Source organism: Hordeum vulgare, chromosome 6H (genome assembly GCF_904849725.1).
Source record: "Hordeum vulgare subsp. vulgare chromosome 6H, MorexV3_pseudomolecules_assembly, whole genome shotgun sequence".
Classification (NCBI taxonomy): domain Eukaryota; kingdom Viridiplantae; phylum Streptophyta; class Magnoliopsida; order Poales; family Poaceae; genus Hordeum; species Hordeum vulgare.
In genome coordinates this window covers 25,703,576-25,725,346 of record NC_058523.1, presented here as the reverse complement: position 1 = coordinate 25,725,346, position 21,771 = coordinate 25,703,576, and the positions used below count along the sequence as shown (strand labels likewise).

Genomic DNA, 21,771 nt, shown 5'->3' with positions numbered 1-21,771 from the left:
TCGTGAGAGGTTACCCAACCTAGACCAACTTTGCTTCTATGAATGAAGTTCTTCTCACTTCTTGCATTGACCCTTAGAAGAAAGATACTTGGTTCCATTGTCCCCTTCTTTAAGGTTCTTGACCCGTGCACGTCATTTTTTCTTGGCCCCTCCAAAGCGGTCTGGCTAATAACTCTTCTTTTTAGCCTAGCTCGTAAATATGATTCTTATGGGAGAAAACACGACTATTTTGAACCATCTCGAGATGAAAAATGACGTGCAGGGCCATGTGTAGTTGAACTTTTGTGTTGGAGCATAATAGCTTGCTCCAACATTTCAGCATGTAGGCCGTTTTGTGAAGCTTGTGCAATAAAATTTGGCAAGACATGTTCGGACGGGGATGTCCATGCATCTTGCACAACATGCATAAAGCTAGGCGCTGTAATCCAAAAAAATCAAAGCAGAAACTTCTTGGGTGTTTCTCTTGAACCCTAACTCATTTGCATGCATGCACAACACGACATGACATTTGGTTCGGGTCTGTTTTTCACGTCTGAACGTGAATGCTTTTGTGCAAGTTGACTAGCCAAGTCACGAGCTCATGTAAGTCTAAAAGCCAAAACCAAGGACAAATCGTGTGTGAGTAACATGGGAGAAAGGTCAAAAATACAATGATAGCCGTTAAGACCGAGTCGACCCGCGTTAACATTTTTTGACGGGAGTTCCGGCTGTCACTGGAAATTGTGGAGGCATGCATTCACATACACTATGTTAGCTAAGTACAACCCAAACCGATTTGCAGTATAGAGATTTGAGAAGCGGTTCACCACATTTATCGTATCCTCCTTAATGACTTCCCAACAAGATTTAAAGAAAACCCCCATCAAACCTTCAGGGACTGGAGCCTTGTCACCTGGGATATGGAAGATGGACGTTAGGACCTCGTCGTTCATGAAGTTTTCTCCGAGGCTGGACATATCGCATTCATTGAATTGAAGAGCCTCCTAATTAAATCTCAAGTCCGTGTTGGCCCGTTATGAAGAATTGCGGAGAAATGATCATGTGCAACTTTTTCTTTTTTAGTCGTGAGGGGTTACGCAACCTGAACGAACCTTGGGTCTATGAATGAAGTTCTTCCTTCTTCTCGTATTGACCCTTAGATGAAATACTTGGTGTGACTTTTCCCTTTTTTCATGCTCTTAACTCTTGCATATTTTTTTCCTGACCCATTGCAAATCGGCCCGACTCTCCTTTTTAGCATAGCCCGTAGATCCGATTCTTGTGGGAGAGAACACGACTATCTTGAGTCATGTCGAGATGAAGAATGACGTGCAGGGCCATTTGTAGCTGAACTTTCAAGTTGGATAGTAATCCCTTGCTCCAACATTTAGGTATGTAGGCCGTTTTGCGAAGCTTTTGGAGCATAGTTTGGTAAGGCTCGACATGTTCACACGATGCTATCCATGCATCCACATGATTTGCATAAAGCCAGTATTGTAATCCAAAAAAAGTCAAAGCGAAAACTCATTGGGCGTTTTATTAACCCTAAACGCTAAACCCGAATTCATTTGCATGCGTACAAAACACAACATTTGGTTTTTCATTTGTTTGTCACGTCTGAACGTGAATGCTTTTGTGCAGGCAGACTGGCCAAGACACGAGCTCATGCCAGTCTAAAAGCCAAAACCTAGGCCAAATCGGAAGCAAGTGACATGGGAGGATGGCCAAAAACACAATGATAGCAGTTAAGACTGAGACGAGCCGTGAACATTTTTTGATGGAACTTCCGGCTGTCGGTGGAAATTGTGGAGGCATTCATATATAGACGTGTCTTTCTCTGGCTGGACCAAAAATGTCTTGCATCTTATCATCTCCTCGCAAGGCAGAATCGAACAGGGGTTTGAAGGAGACGCCAGTCCTTTGAAGTTCGGCGTCAAGGTGCAGAGGAATCAAGGACGACTCCGGCCGGTCATCATGCATGGAATCGATTGACTTGACCTACTCTGGCAGGCATCGCTGGTGGTCGCATGCATCTTCTCCACGTGAAACTGGTGGATCCGTGTACGTACGATCACAACAACTGGCTCCGGCATCATCGCGCTTGAGCTAGCCAGTGCCAGACTAGTGCTTTTATAGGGGGCTCGATCCATCGTTCAAGCGTCCATGCATCCATCCATCCATTGCAATGGCGCAAATAACCATCTCCGCAGTAGCTATAGCGGCAGCGGCACTGATACTAATGCCGGTGTTCACTTTCACCAGAGGATCAGTAGCAGCAGCAGGTGATCCGATGCCGCCGCCGCCGCCGATCGGGTTGCCGGGCTGCGTCACGTCCTGCGGGGACGTGGAGGTGCCGTACCAGTTCGGCATTGGCAAGGACACCAGCTGCTACCTGCCGGGCTTCAACCTCACCTGCGACAACAATACCGGCTCAGGGCCACGGCTGCTGCTCGACGCCGACGGCACTATTCAAGTCCTCCAGATCCAAGACGTCTCGTCCCCCATTATGCTGGTCCAACGCAATGGCGACGTGAAAATGGACGTCGATGCCAATGGCAACGGCAACGGCACGTTCAGCCGCAGCCTTAGGCACGACGGGCCATACATGTTTTACAGCCATAGCGAGCTCATCCTCACAGGTTGCAACGTCCAAGCGACGGTGAAGAGTGGCCGCGTAATCCTGGCCAGCTGCACCTCACTCTGCGACGACACAAGCACAACACACGATGAAGGCAGTGTGTTCGACCGATGCTCCGGCGGTAGCACAGGCTGCTGCCGTGCGGACATCGTCACACGCAGCTACGACGACAACGGCAAAGTATACAACAGCAGTAGCACCGACACGGCGTCCGCATGCGATGTAGAGATCAAAAGGTTGGGTTGTTGGAACCATAGCTGCGCAGACTTGGAGCAATTCCCCGTGCGAGTGTTTGTCGCGGACCGTAGATGGTTCGGCAACGCCTCCATCTCAAACGAACTGCTACAAGCAGGTCGGCCCCCGTCTACCGAGACAATGGCAGTTCCTGTTTGGCTGCAGTGGGATGTTGTTGGCCCCAGTCTCTGCAAGAGCAACCACAGCGAAGTCATAGAGGGTTTGAATGGTATAAGAAGAGGAGGGTATACGTGCACCTGTAAAGACGGTTACGATGGCAATCCCTACCTCACCGACGGATGCAAAGGTACGTATACATGTGCTAGCTCCACGACGCACACACGTAGGTGCACATACCTGATTGCTAAAACTTGTGCTATAGTCTTGATTTTTCTGAATTATCAAGCAATAAATACTTGAATATATGTACATGAACAAGATTACAACGAGTGCAAGCGCTGGCCACAAGAAGACACTGGCTGCTACGGTGAATGCAGAAACACGGAAGGATCTTTCACGTGCCGGTGCCCATCAGGAACCACTGGCAACCACTCCATACCCGGTGGCTGCGTCAACACTACTGTCGCTGTTTCAGGTAAGTTACTAAGCAACTTCATTTTGCATGAATTATTTGTACTGCTAGGGAGCGCCTGTGTGCTGTATTATTAACAAGGATAATTATGAGCGCATGAAAAACCTATTTGCAACTCATATTCCTTTACTAATACGCAACCCTACAGATCAAAATCAGCAGCAAACCCACAAAATGCTAAAAATAGATGACGTTAGCAACATGCAAAACTGTCTCTGAACATTTAAAAATGCATTGCCTCAAAATCGAGCATTACAATAAGTATTCATTATCACCGTTGTATTTCTTACGATGAGATCTTCAAAACTAGATCACGCATGGATATATTCTGACAAATATTTCAAAAAATAAAATTTTAGTTACGGAAGGCAAGTATGTGGTAAAAATAATTGATTTCCTGGCATGTTTCAAGTGTATAGTTGCTCACATATGAGAGGGGTGATTTGGCTCCCAAGCTCATCTACACCCACCATAAATAGTAAAATAAAAAATACTATTAAATTCTGTTTTTATGGAAGATTTTTCAGTGCGTGAGGTTCATGCAAAATTTCAGCTCGTTTGAACATTTGAGTAGCTCTCAGCAAAAAAAAATGAAATTCAAAGTTTGTGTCTGACTAAAAAAAAATCTAAACTGCTCAGATGTGGAGATGATTGGAAATTTGGCAAGGACCTCACGCACTGAAACATCTACTACGCAAAGAAATCAGAACGCTTTGAATTCTTTTAGTATTTTTCTTATTTTACTATTCGTAGGGAGCATATGAGCTCGGACTCATAAATGAATATCCGGTCACATTCATCAAAATGCATATTAAAAAACATTGCAATTTGGAGGGCACGTGGTGGTATTTTCTCCAATGAATGCAAGTTTGATACACAAACATGCTTCAGTACCACAAATATAAGTCAATCATTTGTTTTAAATTATTTGGGCGACGAAAAGCATGTTAACATCATACACTTGTTTCTTCAAAGCAACATAGTATTACGAAATAAATCCAAGACAACTTACACTTCGTCATGCTAATTCGTGTTTCGAAAATATAAGTGCAAAAAAGTCTTAAATTGCATAAAACCATTTTTTTAACTGTACAAATTATTATATACTTGAAAGTCGTTTTACATAAAATTCATAACAATCGGTCAGCCACCGGTTAACCAACCGGTTTGTGAGCAGGATGTTAGAAATATGCCCTAGAGGCAATAATAGAGTATTATTTAATTTCATATCCATAATTAATGTTTATAAAATTGCATTCGTTCTTGAATATGAAATTCGGAGAGAAACTCAATTCCATGAGTGGGGACTAAACACCAAGTAATTCCCTAGCCTCGCCTCTACTAGATCATGTGTTGCATGATGATCTTGTTTTTTTGGATCATGGTGCATTACGAAAGTAACAAGGATGCCGACAAAACTGAGAGCCCATTCTTGACACAACAATGGTGTTGAACAGACCCAACTAAATGATATACTTTGAGAACAGGTCATGACAATGTTATAAGCATAATCATGTAAAGTGTTAATGCATATTCATTAGACCATGAGAGCAGTGGCGCAGCCATATTTTAGCTGTGTAGTCATATAACGGCACAGGAATTTGGTAAATCAAGTCACCATGGGCATGTATATTATACTGCTGAACAAACTACTTCACGAAATTGACTACACAAGCTAACGTGACATCACAAACTTTGAATCCTGGCACCACCACTGCATGAGAGTATGGAGTACACTTCATGTTGGGTCGTATGCTTTGGGGTTTGTCAAATGTTACTTGTCAGAGGGTGATTATAATAACAACTTTCGAGTAAATCGGTAATGTATGTCCAGGGACATGATAGCTCAAGATTGAGATTTGGTCCCTTCAAGAATTGAGAGATATTCTTCGGCCACTCTCAGTGTTACCGTATCCATCATCGTATGGCTAAACACATCATGATGTGACCACATGGATACCACAATATGAAAAGAAGAAAAAGAGCAAAACCGATAACTAGGATAACTTGGTGTATTGCGATCAAGTTGTTGCTTCACATGGATACCGAAAGTCTAGCCTCTAGTTTAGTTATGTATCACGAAGCGAAGGAAATTGTGTATGTGAACAAAAAAACTCGCTCAGTTGTTCGTGTTTGTGTAAGAGTCAATATAGATGCCCGGATTACGCTATTGATTATTGACTGGAAAATGTCCCAAATCATGTCTGCACATTACCAAACATGTAGGGTCACACACTTAAGGTGTATTGATTTGTGGAGTACTAAAAGTATTAGTAGCATGAGACAAACACACCAAAAAAAATCCCGAAGGTCAAACAAGTTTCAGAGAGAAAATAAAAAAAGTTCCTGAATACTGAGAAAGTCTCAAAGGACCAAAAAAGCCACCGGAAGATCTAGGAAGGTTCCAAAATATTCCAGAACCTTTCAAGAAAATTCTGGAAGGCTCCACGGGATATCCACTTGGCTTGGCCCAAGTGGGGGCAGCCTTATGGGCCTTATGGGTCCATAAGTGTGTCGCATCCTCTTTGCCCAGCGGTTAACCTACCGGTTTGTGAGATAAATACAAGTGCACAGTAAGCACCTGCCTTTCAACATATATTATGTCCATGTGAGATCTAATTTTCGGAGCTAATTCTGAAGGTCTTGTGACGAGAATATTAAAATATACAATAAAATCTTGTGATGCCTACTTTTGCTTAGAAACTATTCTTAGCTTACTAGTATGTGTTAGAAAAAGCATGTTCATACAAGATACTTGCTTTTTTGTGGTAGAAAGTGGTTTTCCAAAAATATTCATTGAAACATGTTTGTGTGGAATTTAGTTCCAAATATGAGGAAACCTATGGTGAAATTGGATTTTGAATTGGCCAGTTTGTTTAAAAGCAATGTAACTATAAAACTAGAAATATGTTTGCATGCCATTTGATTTCGTCTATTGTCTTTGGACGCATACCTTCCTCCAAATACCATTGTCAATAGTTTTTTTTTAAACAAGGCAAAATATTTGTCATTTTCGTTAATTAAGGAGAAGAAAATTGCCGAGTGAATTTGCAAAAAGAAAACAGGTAAAAATCGTTGCAAACATGCCCACAATATAAAGGGCATTGGCTTGCTATCAAAGTATACTCGATATACATCCTTCGGAAGAAAAATTACGGATTACCGTTGGACAGTGGCGAATCTAAGGGCCAGGCTTCGCATGGTTTGGGCCTACCCTGAAAAATCATGAATTATCTTTTTAGTACTAAACATCATTATATTTGCCAGGCCCGGTCTAAAAAAACAGATGCAGCCAGCCCATTTAAGCCAACTAGACCACACGATGTGTTTCTGTCTTAGATTCGTGCCCTTAGAGCATGGTTAATAGTATAGCCAACTGCTGACTATAAGCAATTTTATAGTCAATCTTATAGCTAGCTTGTATAATAGTTAGCTATAAATAATACTACTTTATCATATATGGTCCATCTTTCATTCTTACAAAGCATCTAGAAGCACGTGCTAGAGCTGACTCTTCACGAAGAGTCCGCTTTCCTTCTCTTTCTCCTCTTCTCTCTCATTCAACTTAGCAAAAACTTGCTTTTATGTTTCGAAACTAGAGACATTTCAACCAAAACCAGAAATGTGATTAAAACTGCAGACATGTCACTGGTTTTCTCCCTCCTTTTTCGTGCTCTCTCTCTCTCCTTGTGTGCATTCTTGCAACGCACCAACTACAACATAGGACTTCGCCGTGCAACCGCTCATGCTGCTGCATCTGCTGCTCGCCTCTGCTTCACTGCTGTCGTGCGTACATGGGAAGTCGGACCACGCTGACGGAGCCATGTACGGGCACATGTCCACACTCACGACGTTCCCGCAGCACTTACCATGGACCGTCTCAATGGCGGAATTGCTGGTATGCGGCTCGTGCACAGCAGCGTCACCCACAGCACCTGCACAGCCTCCTCCTTCTACGGTTCTACCACTCCTCTGGCAGAGCATGGGAGACAATCAATTGTTTCTGGCGGCAAAATGGACAAATTTGACCTCTTTGATGAATGAATTCACAGACTGAACCTAGATAAAAAAAACCACTGAGCTGACCTTTTTGTGTGACGCCCGACGCGTAGGCATCACACTACACTGTGTGACGTCTAAGCCGTCGGCGTCACACAAAAGGGCACGTTGACGCTGCAGGGCTCACCTCCGACCGTGTGAAGTCTAAACCTCGGACGTTGCACATGCTGCAGTGTGACGTCAAGCGCTTAGGGTCACACATGCAAGGGAGCGGACAGACTGTGGATCTGCTCGCGTGCCAAAAAGCATGAGAATCGTACCTGGCTCCTGCTCAGCCCGCTCCTCGCCGCCGGCATGTCCTTCTCGTGGTCCTTGGGGTACCTGGCATGAGCTATCAGATTGGTCGTCTCGTCAACTCCTCAGAATATCATGTAGAAAAAAAGGTTTACTGATGTTCAGTCACAAAAATGCTCAACACCTAGCAAGTTCAGTGTAAGAAGCCCCGAACTCATTCAGAGTTCAGACTCGGAATCATTGTAATTATAGATCAGTAATCGGAATACTACAAAGCACAAGTTTCTTTCGTTGAAACTTACGGGCGGAGGATGTTCTCGAACATCCAGGCTTTGAGCACGGCGACGGATTTCTCCGACAGGCCGCGCTGGGGCCGCCAGGACTGCTGGTCGCCGCGCCAGAGCTGCTGCAGTGCCCAGTGCTTCTGGATGAAGGACGACTCCCAGCTCCGCTCCTTGTCCGCCAGCGACGACGCATCCCCAGACCTCTGCGCCACCGCCACGATCAGGCGGTCGCGTCGCCGTGGGTGAACCTCCCGGGGCTCGGCGCCGGCGCGGCCGACGAGACGGGGCTTCTTGGGTCGTTCCTGAAGGAGGACGGGCACATGTACTCGCTCGCCGCGGCCGGGGACCTGCTGTACACCAGCACGGACTCCACGCGAGTTCGCGGGGTTCCACTGCGGCAGCGGGCTCGTCAAGGCCATCGTCGTCGCCGGGGACGGGAGGATTTACACCGGCCACCAGGACGGCAAGATCCGCGTGTGGCGCGCGTCCGCTTGTTCACCTGCCCTCGCCCGCAACGAAAAGGAGAAGAGAAAGAAGGATGGGTGGGCGGGCCCCTCTGTTTCAGTGACAGGCGGGCTAGGCTCACATGCAAACAAGACGCGAGCAGATCCGCAGTCTGTCCGCTCCTTGCATGTGTGGCGCCTAAGCGCTCGGCGTCACACTGCAGCACGTGCAACGTCCGAGGCTTAGGTGTCACACAGCCGGGGGTGGGCCCTGCAGCACCAGCGGGGCCCTTTTGTGTGGCGCCGACGGCTTAGACGTCACACAGTGTAGTGTGGCGCCTACGCGTCCGGCGCCACATAAAAGGGTCAGCTCGGTTAAAAAAAATTGGCCTAGGTTCAGTCTGTGAATTCATTCAACAAAGAGGTCAAATTTGTCCATTTTGTCGTTTCTGGCAGGTCTCAACGGTATGGAAAAGAGAGGGACAGGAGCAGGTAGCTAGTCATGGCCGTTCATGCCTGTGACATCTATATCTAGCCAAAACTCGGATCGGACCTAAAAAAACCACGGTACGAAACTCAGGCCTAGACCCTATACGTCTCGACCGTCGGCCTTACTTTCTGGGCCCAAACCCGACCCAAGTTCGAAGAAGCCCGACAGGCCCGGCCCGACATAGGCGTAAATTTGGGTTTCTGTAGGCTCGTGCCCTGTCCGGCCCGGCCTTCGAGCTTGATTCTCAGGCCCGGGCCCGGTGCATAGGGCAAGCCCAGGCCTGCCTTGATCCGGAAATTTCGTGCTGGGTCAGACCGGGCCAGGTTTTCCATGACTAGGTATAGTGACATCCCACAGATCCGGAGATGTTACTGAAACAAGCAGCATGGCATCAAACATGCCTGCCCTGCTGCTGTCGGTGCTCACTTGCATGGCGCGCACATAACATGTCATGGCATCATCGAGTGTCAACATAAAAAGAACGAACAAAAAAAACAAAAAATATAGGGCATGCGGTATTTTTTTGGGAAAAAGAGGAACGAAACTCCTATTAATTGATGCATGCAGTCATATTATTAAACAAGTATGAAAGCAAAGACTTAGATCCCCGAAAAGCTCATATTCTGAGCAAACCAAAAGCAAATACATGAAATAACAACTGCCACATACGAGGAGACCAAAATCAAGCTACGGTATCCATACACCTAGCCTGTTATTAGCCCGTCATCCAAATTGGCTGAAGATAGCCGTGTGACTGTCTTCCATCGATTGCACCCAATAACCATAAGCTCTCTGTACTCCGCATGAATGAATAATGATCACGTGCGGATCCAAGTCGTGGCACTGTAGATGACCTGCAAAAAATTGGTGACGATCTTGCCATTAAAAATCATATAATTTCTAGTGTTTCATATGACCCAAAATAAAACACATATTCCAATCCGCATGGGATTTGTTATAGTTCTATCAAATCCACTTAGTCACGTCTCAAATAACGCATTAATGCTTGTTGGTGGATTGATGTTGAAGACAATATGGACTGTGCCCATAATAATTTTGCTAGTGGGCAATCGAGAAAGAGGTGTCTTATTGCTTCAACACTAGTGGGACAGGGCCTATAGTCCCGGCCCGTAAGGGGCTTTAGTCCCGGTTCACCAACCGGGACCAAAGAGGCGGGACTAAAGGCCTAACCTTTAGTCCCGGCCCTGTTCCAAGCCGTGACCAAAGGTGCTCCACGTGGGCGCCTCGGAGCGCCCTCAGGGGCAGGCCCTTTAGTCACGAGTCTTAACACGGACCGGGACTAAAGGATCCGTCTGTTTATTTTGTTTGTTTGACCCAAAAAGGTACCTTATTTATTTATTTTTCAAATTTTATTTTTGAATATTCTTTGATTTGTTTTTATGTTTTATTTCAATTTTTAACTCTTTGATTTATTTGACAATTTAATCTCTAATCACCCATCCTCACTGCTCTAGCGTAGATTACTCATTTCAAATCGTCTAACTTTTCGGCCGGTCATCAATCCTTTCACTGCTTCAGCCCGAGCACGCTTAACTTCCTGGTTCTATCGCCCCTAGTTGCCAAGTCTGCACTTGTTGTTCTACTCACAATAGTAAGCTATCAATCCTAAACAACCTAGGGTTTGATGTCATGTCACATGATTTAATTTTTTGAATTCAAACAATTATTAAAATAAACAAAATAAATAATAATAATAGTGAATTTCAATGAAAACAACCTAAAGATTTTAAATAAAATTATTTTTTTCTTATTTTTGTAGAAAAAACTTCTTTTTGCCATAACTTGTTTTACATTTGGAATTTTGAGCATCTGAGAAAACTTCACCGAGCAAGCCCTCGTGAAATCGATTCCCAATTTTCTCTAGTTTTTTTTGATATATTAAACTTTTTTTTGACGTCGTATGCAAAAGTTATGGCCGTTTTACATTTTCCCCCTTTTTGAAAAAAACGGTCAAAATTCATATCTCAAAATTTGTATACCAACTAGGCACTAAAACCTAACTACATCTCAAAGGATTTTATTTTTTTGAAGGGATTTTATTTTTTTGAAGATTTTAGCATTTTTGTTTATTTTCTACAAAACTAAAAAAGACGGTCCAGGGAGGGTAGAGTTTAAAATTTTCAGAGTCCCCCTTTAACCAAGAGGCCAATCATACCCGTCGACTACATTTGCTAGCACCGTCCCTGCTAGAATCACAACTAGACCATCTCCTTCGAAGTATCACGGTTTCGGACGAAAACCCATCTGCGAGAAAGATATTTTATTTTTTTACTTATTTCAACTTCAGACATTTTATGCATTTTGTGCATTCAATATAAACCATTCAAAACCACATCCTAAATTTCGACCCTTTATAACTTCATTTGCTATTTTTCATGCATTTAATGATTTTTTGACCTAAATGACATTGAAATTGAAAAGCCCGACAAATGAACTCTGAATAGGTTGAAACTTGGCATCGTATCATCATTTCTCCCACATAGCATGTGCTAAAAAGTTGAGAGGGTTACGTCAAAAACTGGATGCACTTCGTGTACAAAATGAACAATCTCTTTCGAAGTATCAGGGTTTCGAACGAAAACTCATCTATTGCAAAGGGATTTCATTTTTTTGAACATATTTGAACTCCATACTTTTTGTGTGTTTAAAATACACCATTTAAAGCCACATCATAAATTTTTAATATTTTCTGACTTCATTTGGTATTTTTCATGCATTTACTTACTTTTTTGAGTTAATTGACCCTGAAATTGAAAAGCACTACAAATGAACTCTGAAAAGGTTGAAAGTAGGCATGATATCATAGTTTCACCCACATGGCATGTGCTAAGAAGTTGAGAGAGTTACTATAAAAACTGGATGCACTTCGTGTACAAACTGGATCATCCTTCGAAGTATCAAGGTTTCACACGAAACCCATCTGCTACAAAGGCATTTTATTAAAATGATTTTAATTCCAGACTTTTTATGCATTCAATATGCACCATACTATAACATGTTCAAATCTACAGAAAATACTAACTAAAAATAATAAAAAACAACAATTAAATGACTAAAACAACTATATAAGCAAAACAATATTGTTTTAATTAAAATCCAAATTTAAATTATTCTAAAAATAACCAAATAAATCTTACTGTGATAACAATCTAACAGATGACTAGGAGAAAAAATAATTAAATTAAAAACTATTTGTAAACTCAAGTTATTCACAATTTGGGTTTGAAGTAAATTTGAACAAATTCAAATTTAAAAACTAATTGCACAAACAGAAACTAGACAAAATTTTAATCTAATGCAAAAAGAATCACTCAAAAAAAATTAAATATCCTAAAAGATATAAGCAATTTAAAACAGAAACTACAAACAGAAATAAAATTTAAAAACAGGAAAAAATAAAAATACAAAACCCCTTTAGTCCCGGTTCGTGTCTCGAACCGGGACTAAAGGTCTACCCTTTAGTCCCGGTTCAAGACACGAACCAGGACTAAAGCCTCCAAACCCTTTAGTTCCGGTTCGAGACACGAACCGGGACTAAAGGTCCCTTTTGAACCGGGACTAATGACCGACCGGCGCCCTTGCCGTTCGAACCGGGACTAATGCTAACATTAGTCCCGGTTCGTAATGGAACCGGGACTAATGTGTAAATTGAGCTGGGACGGAAGCCCTTTTTTCTACTAATGCAATTTGATCACAATAGCAATATCTAAAACTGCCTGCCGATCTTTTCTTTATCAAATTAACCTTAATTAATACAACTTCCTTGTATAGGAACCACATGGATATTTTAATTCTAAGCAGCATTTTAATCTCCTAAAATATGTAAAGATATCGAAAAAGATACAAGCATGCGATGAACGGACTAACTAATAATTATCCAACATCCTCCTGTGCCATCGTCCCGTCCAGCATTTCCACCGTCTGCTCCCTCCCTTCCCCGACCAGCCGCCGCAACAGCCCCAACAATGTTGTACTGCTCTGGCCGCCGGCCTGTGCAACCGCTCGTACACGCTGTCCTTAGTGCTCGACCAGTCCTTCGCCCCGCGCGCAATGGCGGAGTAGGAGAGATAAAACCCGATTAGACAAAACTTACCCGGTTTTGAGACTTGAAGGATCAAATGTCTTTTAAATTCTTTTGAGGGGTCAAGTGTATACTTTCAATAAACTTGAGGGACCAAAAACATACTGTACTGCTTTTTTACTTTTGTCTCAATATTTGTGTTCTAAACAGATAGCTGCATGACGTCGTGCGGGGATGTGAAGGTGCCGTATCCTTTCGGTTTTGGCCCGTCCAAGTGTTACTCGCCAGGCTTCGGCCTAGCTTGCGACACCACCCATCACCCTCCACAGCTGCTCCTCGGCAGCGGCCGGTTCCGAGTCATCAATATCTCCCTTGTCGACACCACGGTGCACGTCATCCATACCACTGACCTTATGCTCAACGCTATGTTCAAAGCTCATGGGGTCCCAAAAATACTGGGCGGATTTCCTACCTTTTTTGACAAGGAGGCGCCCTACTCGCTGTCTACCGGCAACGAGCTCATCCTGACAGGATGCAACGTGCAGGCGACACTACTAGGGCATGGCAACCCGGCCATCATCAGCGGATGCGCCTCGTTCTGCTCGCACAACGACACCACCACCACCAGCCGCCGCATAGGCACAGTGGGGTGGCCAACAGGTGGCATCCATGGTGGAAGCGGCGGTGGCAAGTACTGCTACGGCATGGGATGCTGTCAAGCGCGCATCTCTGAATCCATTGATGGAATGCCAAAGGAACTGCGCTTCAGTTGGGTCGACACCACCAAACCCCAGTACTTTATGCCGTTGCCTGGATTCGTGTTCATTGCAAAGGAGGGCTGGTTCGACCAGCCGGGGATCACTAGCAAACTGATGCGTGAGCATGGCCAGACGTTGACAGAAGAAATTGAGGTTCCCCTTCTTCTCCGGTGGGAGGTCTTGCTCTTGCATGGTGGCTCATCATCATCCTCGCATCCGGACTGCGACAGGGATCAGGCAGCTCGTGACCTCTGTAAGAGCGAGCAAAGTCACTGCCAAGGCGGGACCAGAGGCTATTCGTGTCAGTGCAACCACGGCTACCATGGCAACCCCTACATGCACGACGGATGCAAAGGTGTGTTCCATGCAACCAGTCCATCCCAAAAAAAAAGAGTATACCACCACTACTACTGTTGTACAAGTCTTTTTAGAGATTCCACTACAGACTATATACAAATGTATATAGACATACTTTAGAATGTAGATTCATTCATTTTGCTCTGTATATAGTTAATAGTAGAATCTCTATATATAAAGTCTTATATTTAGGAACAGAGAAAGTACTGAATTACACCTTTCTTTTCTTGTCTCCAGGTGGCATTAAAAAACCCATCAAAGGTGAGCAACAAATGCTGCAAGTTTGCTTTTCGTACACAGCTAAACTAATTCAGCAGTCAATCTGGTATCCTCTAGTTATCTACTCAGTTTCGATCGTTCTTCATTTATTCATATGCGCCCAATGTTTCGTCCATTTAAAGTTTCCTGGTGAAGTAGTGTAGACTGAGTGTACTACTTATGTATGTACTACAACTACCTCTGTCAGGTATATATAGTGTTAAGAAAAGATATGTTTAACATTTTCTTAGACTATTAATATGAAAAGTATTCATTTTGATAAGTTAAATATCATTTTTTTAGCTGAGTCATATTTTACTGTTAGATTTATAAAAAATTATTTTAGAAAGATATTTTCTAATAGCTATCTATTATGCGTGTGGCCGGGTCTCGGTCGACTGAGACTTAACCAAGTCTAAATCAAGTGACATAATATGTAAGAAAGAAAAAGGAAAAACAAAAAGGAAAATTTTACACGGATCTCCACATAAGATCCCACAAATATAGCATCGAGTGAGACTTGGTTAAGTCTTAATCGACTGAGATTTAGCAATCCCAATCTATTAGCTCCATTGGTGAACACAATATAACTTCCTAGAAAGCATGCATAAAGAAATTTCAACTTTGATTGCTAATGTATTAAAATATTGTTTACAACCTGAGAATAATATTATCTGATTTTCATAAAAAATATCACTATAAAATTTATAATTTTGTACCAACATCAGTGATAAAAGATACACATTGGAGACTCTCTCAATATCTAAAATTTCAGCAATTCGAAGGCGAGGGAGAATCAAAACTAGACGGGTCAAATGAAAAATATGTTGCCAATTTCTGGAGAAAAAACATCGAGCCATTACTTTAATTGAGCAAACCATAAGCAATTTTGAATCTGGTTTTCAATATACACATCCTTGACCACAAGTTTCTGTTAGTATATATATTTATCCATTAGTTTATCTTCTATTCTAAAGTAGTTGCAACCCACTACCTATTTTGCCTACTCATGCAACTATGTCACATCATCGCGTCATGCTTGTGGCCATAGTACTTATGTTTTTCCTCTTCATGTAATCATGCCACATCATCAAGTCATTTATGTGGTCGTAAGTTACAATTTGTGCACTAACCTACCCATTGTTTCACTAAATTTTGTGTGGGTATAAACGGTATATAGATTGGACGATTATTAGAGAAAGTATGTGTAGATCATATTACACTTTTTTTTCTAAATGGCACCCACTTTACTTCAATCCAATAGTTTCTATTTTTATACATCATTTTCTCAAATGCTTCATATGATTTATTGTTTTTAAAATATAGACCGAGAGCAATCATAAAAAAATATGTAATATTTTTAGTTTTTTAGCACATATTTATGCATTTGTTTATCATGTTTCCCACAGCAACACGCAGGTCATCATCTAGTTATTGAAACAAGAGGCAATTAAACAGGCCAATATGATGCCCATGTAGCCAAAAAAAGTTGTCGATCACATGGTGGATATTGATTATAACAGTCTAGATTTAATGTAACAAAGCATTAAAAAGTTGTGCAAATTTAAGTGTTGTAATTGAAATTCAGCAAGGACTACACATACATGCACAACAATGAAATTGTCGGTCGACTCATAGTCCATATCTCCCATTGCTATGGAAGGATGCACGGCCATGTTTATTTTTATTGCAGGAGAGGAAAATAAATTATAGACGAGATAAGCATGCAAGCACGAGTAGAATAAATATGAGCTATATATATCTATTGTCAACAAAGAGAAAACAAAAATTGCACTATCAATTTGGGTGTCATCAAAGTTTTCTGTAGCATAGCTGCATTGTGCAATAGAATGCATTTTATTTTCTAAATTGCATAATAAACCGCTAAAAGTATTAATTACAGCAAAACAAGGCAAATGTGTAAAAAGGACAAAATCATAAGCAAGAATAGAAGAGAGATTTAAGTGGAGTAAATAAGGCACATGAATACAAAGTTAAACGATATGGTAGGTGCATTTAGAAAAAATTCTTTCTACTTATGGTCTATTTAAATATAATTTTAACACTAAACTAGCACACTAATCGTATACATCAAGCACAACGCATTTACTTTTCCAAAGAGAAAAGTTTACATACAAGTAATTGATCTTTAGATTTAACTATTGATGCAAATTTCTGAATAATTTATTCAAGCAAATAAGCACAACGTTAACACGACTAATAATATGGTAGGTACATTCGTTTAAAAAAATCTCTAAAGATGCATCTGATTATTAGTTTAGTACTAAAACTAGCGCACTTAGGCCCCTCCAAATGCTCCACCTTGTACAGGTGCTAAGGCTGCCACGTAGACAAAAAATCTGATGTGACATGGTATTTAAGAGGAGAGAGATGGATCTGATGACCCCAGGAAGAAACGGTGCCAAACGCGTGAACCTAGGTAAAATACTTAAATAAAAAAAAGCTCACCAATGCATGAAGGACTTTAGTAGCTAAATCATTAAATAGAGTATGCTTAGCTACAACAAGTGAAGCACCTATGCATTGGAGACTTTTGTTGCGAAACTTTTAAATGTGCTTAGCAACTCCTCTTAGCACCAATGCATTAGAAGTAGCCTTATGGTATACAACTGCAAGTGATTAATGATCAGAAGAGAAAAAGTTCTTGGTACAAGTAACTGATCTTAAGGTTTAGTTACCGAGGAAAATCTTTTCAAAAGTTAATGGAATAAATACACATCCAAACAAACTTAAATGATATGGTATGGGCATTATGAAAAAAAAAAGTAACGGATATTTGATTATTAGCTAAATACTGAAAGTAGCGTACTAATTGAATACAACAGCAAAAGGACATGTGTCAACACCTCATACAAGTTGTGAAACCGAACTAAAAGAAAATTACGTGACCAGTCTAATAAAGAAGGTGTTGATGCCATCAAGTTAATTTTAAATCAGAGTATGCTTTTGCATGGATTGGACTACATTAACATGCTTCTTTTCCAGCTAGGAAAACCGGATATGAATAATAGTAAAATTAATCATAAGCGAGGACGTATAGGCAAGGAACAAAGTCTATGAACATGCGTACACACATATAGACAAGGGCAGAGGACGATTTGTTTTTAAGTGGAGCGAACTCTAAAGTGCCTAACGTGGCACCAATTAGCGCGCGCGGGGGGGAGGGGCATCCGCTTTGTGTTTTGAGTCTGAATGGGTCGTCCAGCGGACGCGCGTTGGATCAACTTTTTATCCGTATTAATCCAAACGAACGTGGACGAAATGGATCGATGCTTTGAAGTTGCTCATAGTCTCAGCAGCTTGATGCTTCGAAGTTGCTCATAGTCTCAGTGCCTTGGTGCAGCATGCATGGCAGCGCCCAGCCTCCCTTCGCAATTGGTCGGCGCAGAGTCCACGGCCGGCGTCAGCCACCCCGTTGTCCACCTCGTCCTACCAAGCAATCGTCGTGCTAGCTAGGGTTTTTAGTGCGTATGACTTCTACTCCCTCTGCACCTAAATACTTATAATTGAAAAGAACTAGACTAGTTTTTTCTAATTACAAGTATTTATTTTTCGCTTGGCCAAGGTCCTGTTTGGAACCATAATAGATTATGATAATCTGGATTATGAAGATAGATTATATAATTTGTTTTATAAAAATAATCTAGGCGGGCATGTTTGAAGCCCAGATTATATAAACTGTAATCCAGTTTTTTATATTGCATAATGACCAGACTGCCCTCTGTTTTTTTTAAAAAAAGAGGAGGGCGACGGTGATAGAAATGTAATTGTCTCCAACTTTACAAGGATAATTGGTCATTAGTAATCCATAATCTGATTTTAGCTGGGGAAGAGTAGATTGTGAGTTTTTAATAATCTGTCAATCTAGATTTTATAATCTATAACATAATCTGTCATGTTTAGAGATAGAATAGATTATAGAAACTGGATTATATAATCTGAGTAATTTCAAACAGGACCTAACTAGCTTCGTGAGTTACTGAGCCTTGGGCGATAGTTTGTTTTGTGGGCAGTGAGTGGTCGTGAGCCTACATTGCTCATTCATCTAACAAACGACCTTTCTAGCGAGTAGCAACTTTCCCAAGCAAGAGAGTCCACAGCCAATAGCATTTTATGTCTAAGTATAAAATAAATTTTCCACCTAATCAAAGGTATGGCAAAGCGTCACACCTTGCCCACTGGGGGTGCTCCGCCAGTGCATATAGAACTACTTAGGTAAAGTTCTAAATCAAATTTACTAACCTGCAATCATGTGTGGGAATAGGAATAAAATTAGTACACCTACATTTTACATCTGAAAATCAAAATAAAAGAAATTCAGCATTTTGTTTGTATACAAACATAGTATGTATTGAACAAATGGTTATAATCTAAGATAATATTTTTCTTTTCATACTTGATCAGTATGCATTCAACAAACATATAAATTACAAAATACAAATGATCAACTAAATATGTAAGAAAAATGATCACATTTGCTCACATAGGAACTTTTCTCACTATCGATTTAATAACAGCACTTATTACAAGTAATATGCTTTATTTATATGCCAGGGAAGATACTTTTTCTAAACAAAATTGCAAATATTGTAATCTTACACATCCCACGAGAACATTTTTGCATAAAAGTGTCAGAAGTAGCCGACCATTAATAAAACAATCCCATAACCTATAGATTGTGGGTCGAAGCACCTCGAGTAAACCATCATGTAGACAATTAAGTAAGCATAAGATCCTTACCACACAAGCACATGAATATTAGAAGTTTCACATACATTAACATGCATACAAAATCACCGATGAAAGATTTGCACAATCTTCTATTCTTAAATAGCAACGGCCCACTACCTAATTTTTTGTCTTGATGCAACAATCTCACATCACCAAGCCATGCGTAGAGTCATAAGTTTCTTTTTCCATTAATCTGTTCATGCAATACCACCTCTTGCATGACTTTTTTCTAGAAAATTAAGTCATGTAAGACACTTATATTTTTTGCATTAATTTAAGTCTTATATTACTTAATCATAAATAAAATTAACATGGTTCCCGCAGCAACACGCGGGGAATCGTCTAGCATTAGCAATGCCAAACAACAGGAAGGCTCAATGCGACTACTATTAGGTGCAGTGATTAGGTGGACAAAACAGTTTTTTTTAAGTTACGAGCAGATTTGTTTTCGTACATTTTCCATATTGATTTAATATAACACTAGACTAGGCACAATGGCTATAATGAGTGAGAATGTGAGATCACGCTATATCATTTTAAAGCTGATAATTAGTCGTACACCATCATGGGTCGAATCACCTGGAGTCAAGATACATCATTGATCAATAAAACACGATTACGATCTAGTTAGTGATGATGCGGGTTGACGATGAGTGCAAGAGGTATAGGTACGGCCCCTCAATGTTTTTGTTTGATTCCTGGTAGAATGTTACTCGGAGAAATATGTGGATGGAAAGATCAATAGGTTAAAGAGTTGAAGAGGAAAATCAGGGGAGATTAGTACATATGTCTATTCTTTTGCATGGCGATCCATTTGCTGCTATCAAACCCAAAGGTCTTACCAACAATATTCCTCCAAAACATACTCTCAATCAGTATTTAATAGTATATCAATGATAATGTAGCAACAAATTATGCTAAATAACTATGGTTATGAAGTAAGAAAAAGAAACAATATAAAATATATAATAAATTCTAGCAATGCAAATGCGCGGGTCAGCAAGTATTCAATACCTATTAAAACCATACACTATTAAAACACGTTTTCACATATTTATGCATGGTATTTATAATACTATGGAAAAAAAATGGTAATGAGTATTTTTTTCAGGTTTAAACATCATTATTGGAGTTTCCAGTGGGGCCGGCCTCATACTTTTGGTCCTCATTACATACTTTATTTCCTACATACTGAAGCATCAAAGAGCACAAATGTTGAAAGGGAAGTATTTCGAGCAAAACCGTGGGCAATTGTTGCAACAATTGGTATCTCAAAGAGCTGATATTGCAGAAAGAATGATCATAAGCTTGGAAGAGCTAGAGAAAGCAACAAATAATTTTGATAAATCTCGTGAGCTTGGTGGTGGTGGGCATGGTACCGTCTATAAAGGGATTCTATCGGACCTCCAAGTTGTAGCCATCAAAAAAACAAAGATGGTGGTGCAAAGGGAGATTGATGAGTTCATTAATGAGGTTGCTATCCTATCACAAATCAATCATAGAAATGTAGTAAAACTATATGGTTGTTGCCTTGAAACAAAAGTGCCATTATTAGTCTATGAGTTTATATCCAATGGAACTCTTTATGATCATCTTCACGTCGAAGGACCAATATCATTGTCATGGGATGATAGGCTACGGATAGCAACAGAAACTGCAAAATCTCTTGCCCATCTTCACTCAACAGCTTTAGTACCTATCATCCATAGAGATGTCAAGCCTGCTAACATACTTCTGGATGATACTCTAACAGCAAAGGTAGCAGATTTTGGAGCTTCAAGGTACATTCCATTGGACAAATCAGGTTTAACAACAAATGTGCAAGGTACACTAGGATATCTGGACCCAATGTACATGCACACATGGCGCCTCACAGAGAAAAGTGATGTTTATAGCTTTGGTGTTATGCTTATAGAGCTAATGACTAGAAAGAAGCCATTTACCTATATGGCTTCCGAAGGCAATGGTCTTGTGGCACATTTTGCTACCTTATTTGTGGAAGGCAATTTGTCCGAGATACTTGATCCACAAGTTATGAGTGAGGGTGGCAACAGAATTGATGAAATCACTGCAATTGCAGTAGCATGTGTCAAGTTAAGAGGGGAGGAACGACCAACCATGAGACAAGTAGAGCTGAGACTGGAAGCTGTGCGATCACCCGTGGAATTTGAGGCAAATGGTGGTATTGTAGCAAATTCTCCATTAGCATGCGGACCGGGATTGACTAGCAGGCAGTATAGCATGGAAGAAGAGTACATGTTGTCTGCAAGATATCCACGGTAGTTCTGAGATTACATGAGTTGAACACACTTAACTTTACAAGATTTATGTGCAATCTGCTACCTTAGTGAAAAAAGCGTTTCAAGACCTTTTTCTCTAATGGCACCTTTGATCCTTAGCTTTTTATTACTTTTCATATCCAGTGTAACCTCACGATCTCTTGCATTGCTCTCATGGTGGCTGTTTTCTACTTCCTGTAGCTAAACCTCTATTTTCCTTTTGGTACTGAACCATACTAGATCTAACTCAAACATATCTAATTTGTGTGATCCGTGTCTTGATGGGGTGAGTTCCAAGTAAAGCCCCACTTCATTACCTAAAAAACTATTTGAATCATAACACTAGTAGAAAAAAGGCATTTAGCCCCTGTT

General features: G+C 41.1%; 2 protein-coding genes across 4 annotated transcripts; one reads left to right on the top strand and one right to left on the bottom strand.

Annotated features, from left to right (window-relative positions):
* The first annotated feature begins 2,030 nt into the window (after positions 1-2,030).
* On the top strand, positions 2,031-21,590 carry LOC123404574 (wall-associated receptor kinase 2-like). The gene is made up of 5 exons (XM_045098509.1): positions 2,031-3,158; positions 3,291-3,446; positions 13,206-14,108; positions 14,348-14,371; positions 20,232-21,590. Exons 1-5 carry the CDS (start codon positions 2,165-2,167, stop codon positions 21,401-21,403), a joined length of 3,249 nt encoding a protein of 1,082 aa, XP_044954444.1. The 5' UTR covers positions 2,031-2,164; the 3' UTR covers positions 21,404-21,590.
* Positions 3,453-10,061, bottom strand: LOC123404575 (homeobox protein BEL1 homolog). 3 transcript variants are annotated; one of them, XM_045098511.1, is made up of 3 exons: positions 8,039-10,061; positions 7,763-7,823; positions 3,453-7,669 (listed from the first exon to the last, which is right to left on the bottom strand). In XM_045098511.1, the coding sequence occupies exons 1-3, from the start codon at positions 8,437-8,439 to the stop codon at positions 7,580-7,582; spliced, it is 552 nt and encodes a 183-aa protein (XP_044954446.1). In that variant the 5' UTR covers positions 8,440-10,061; the 3' UTR covers positions 3,453-7,579. The 3 variants fall into 3 exon arrangements, with proteins under 3 accessions (XP_044954446.1, XP_044954448.1, XP_044954447.1); XM_045098513.1 differs by having other exon boundaries at positions 7,631-7,669; positions 7,763-7,833; XM_045098512.1 differs by lacking the exon at positions 3,453-7,669 and having other exon boundaries at positions 7,679-7,833.
* Positions 21,591-21,771: the final 181 nt, after the last annotated feature.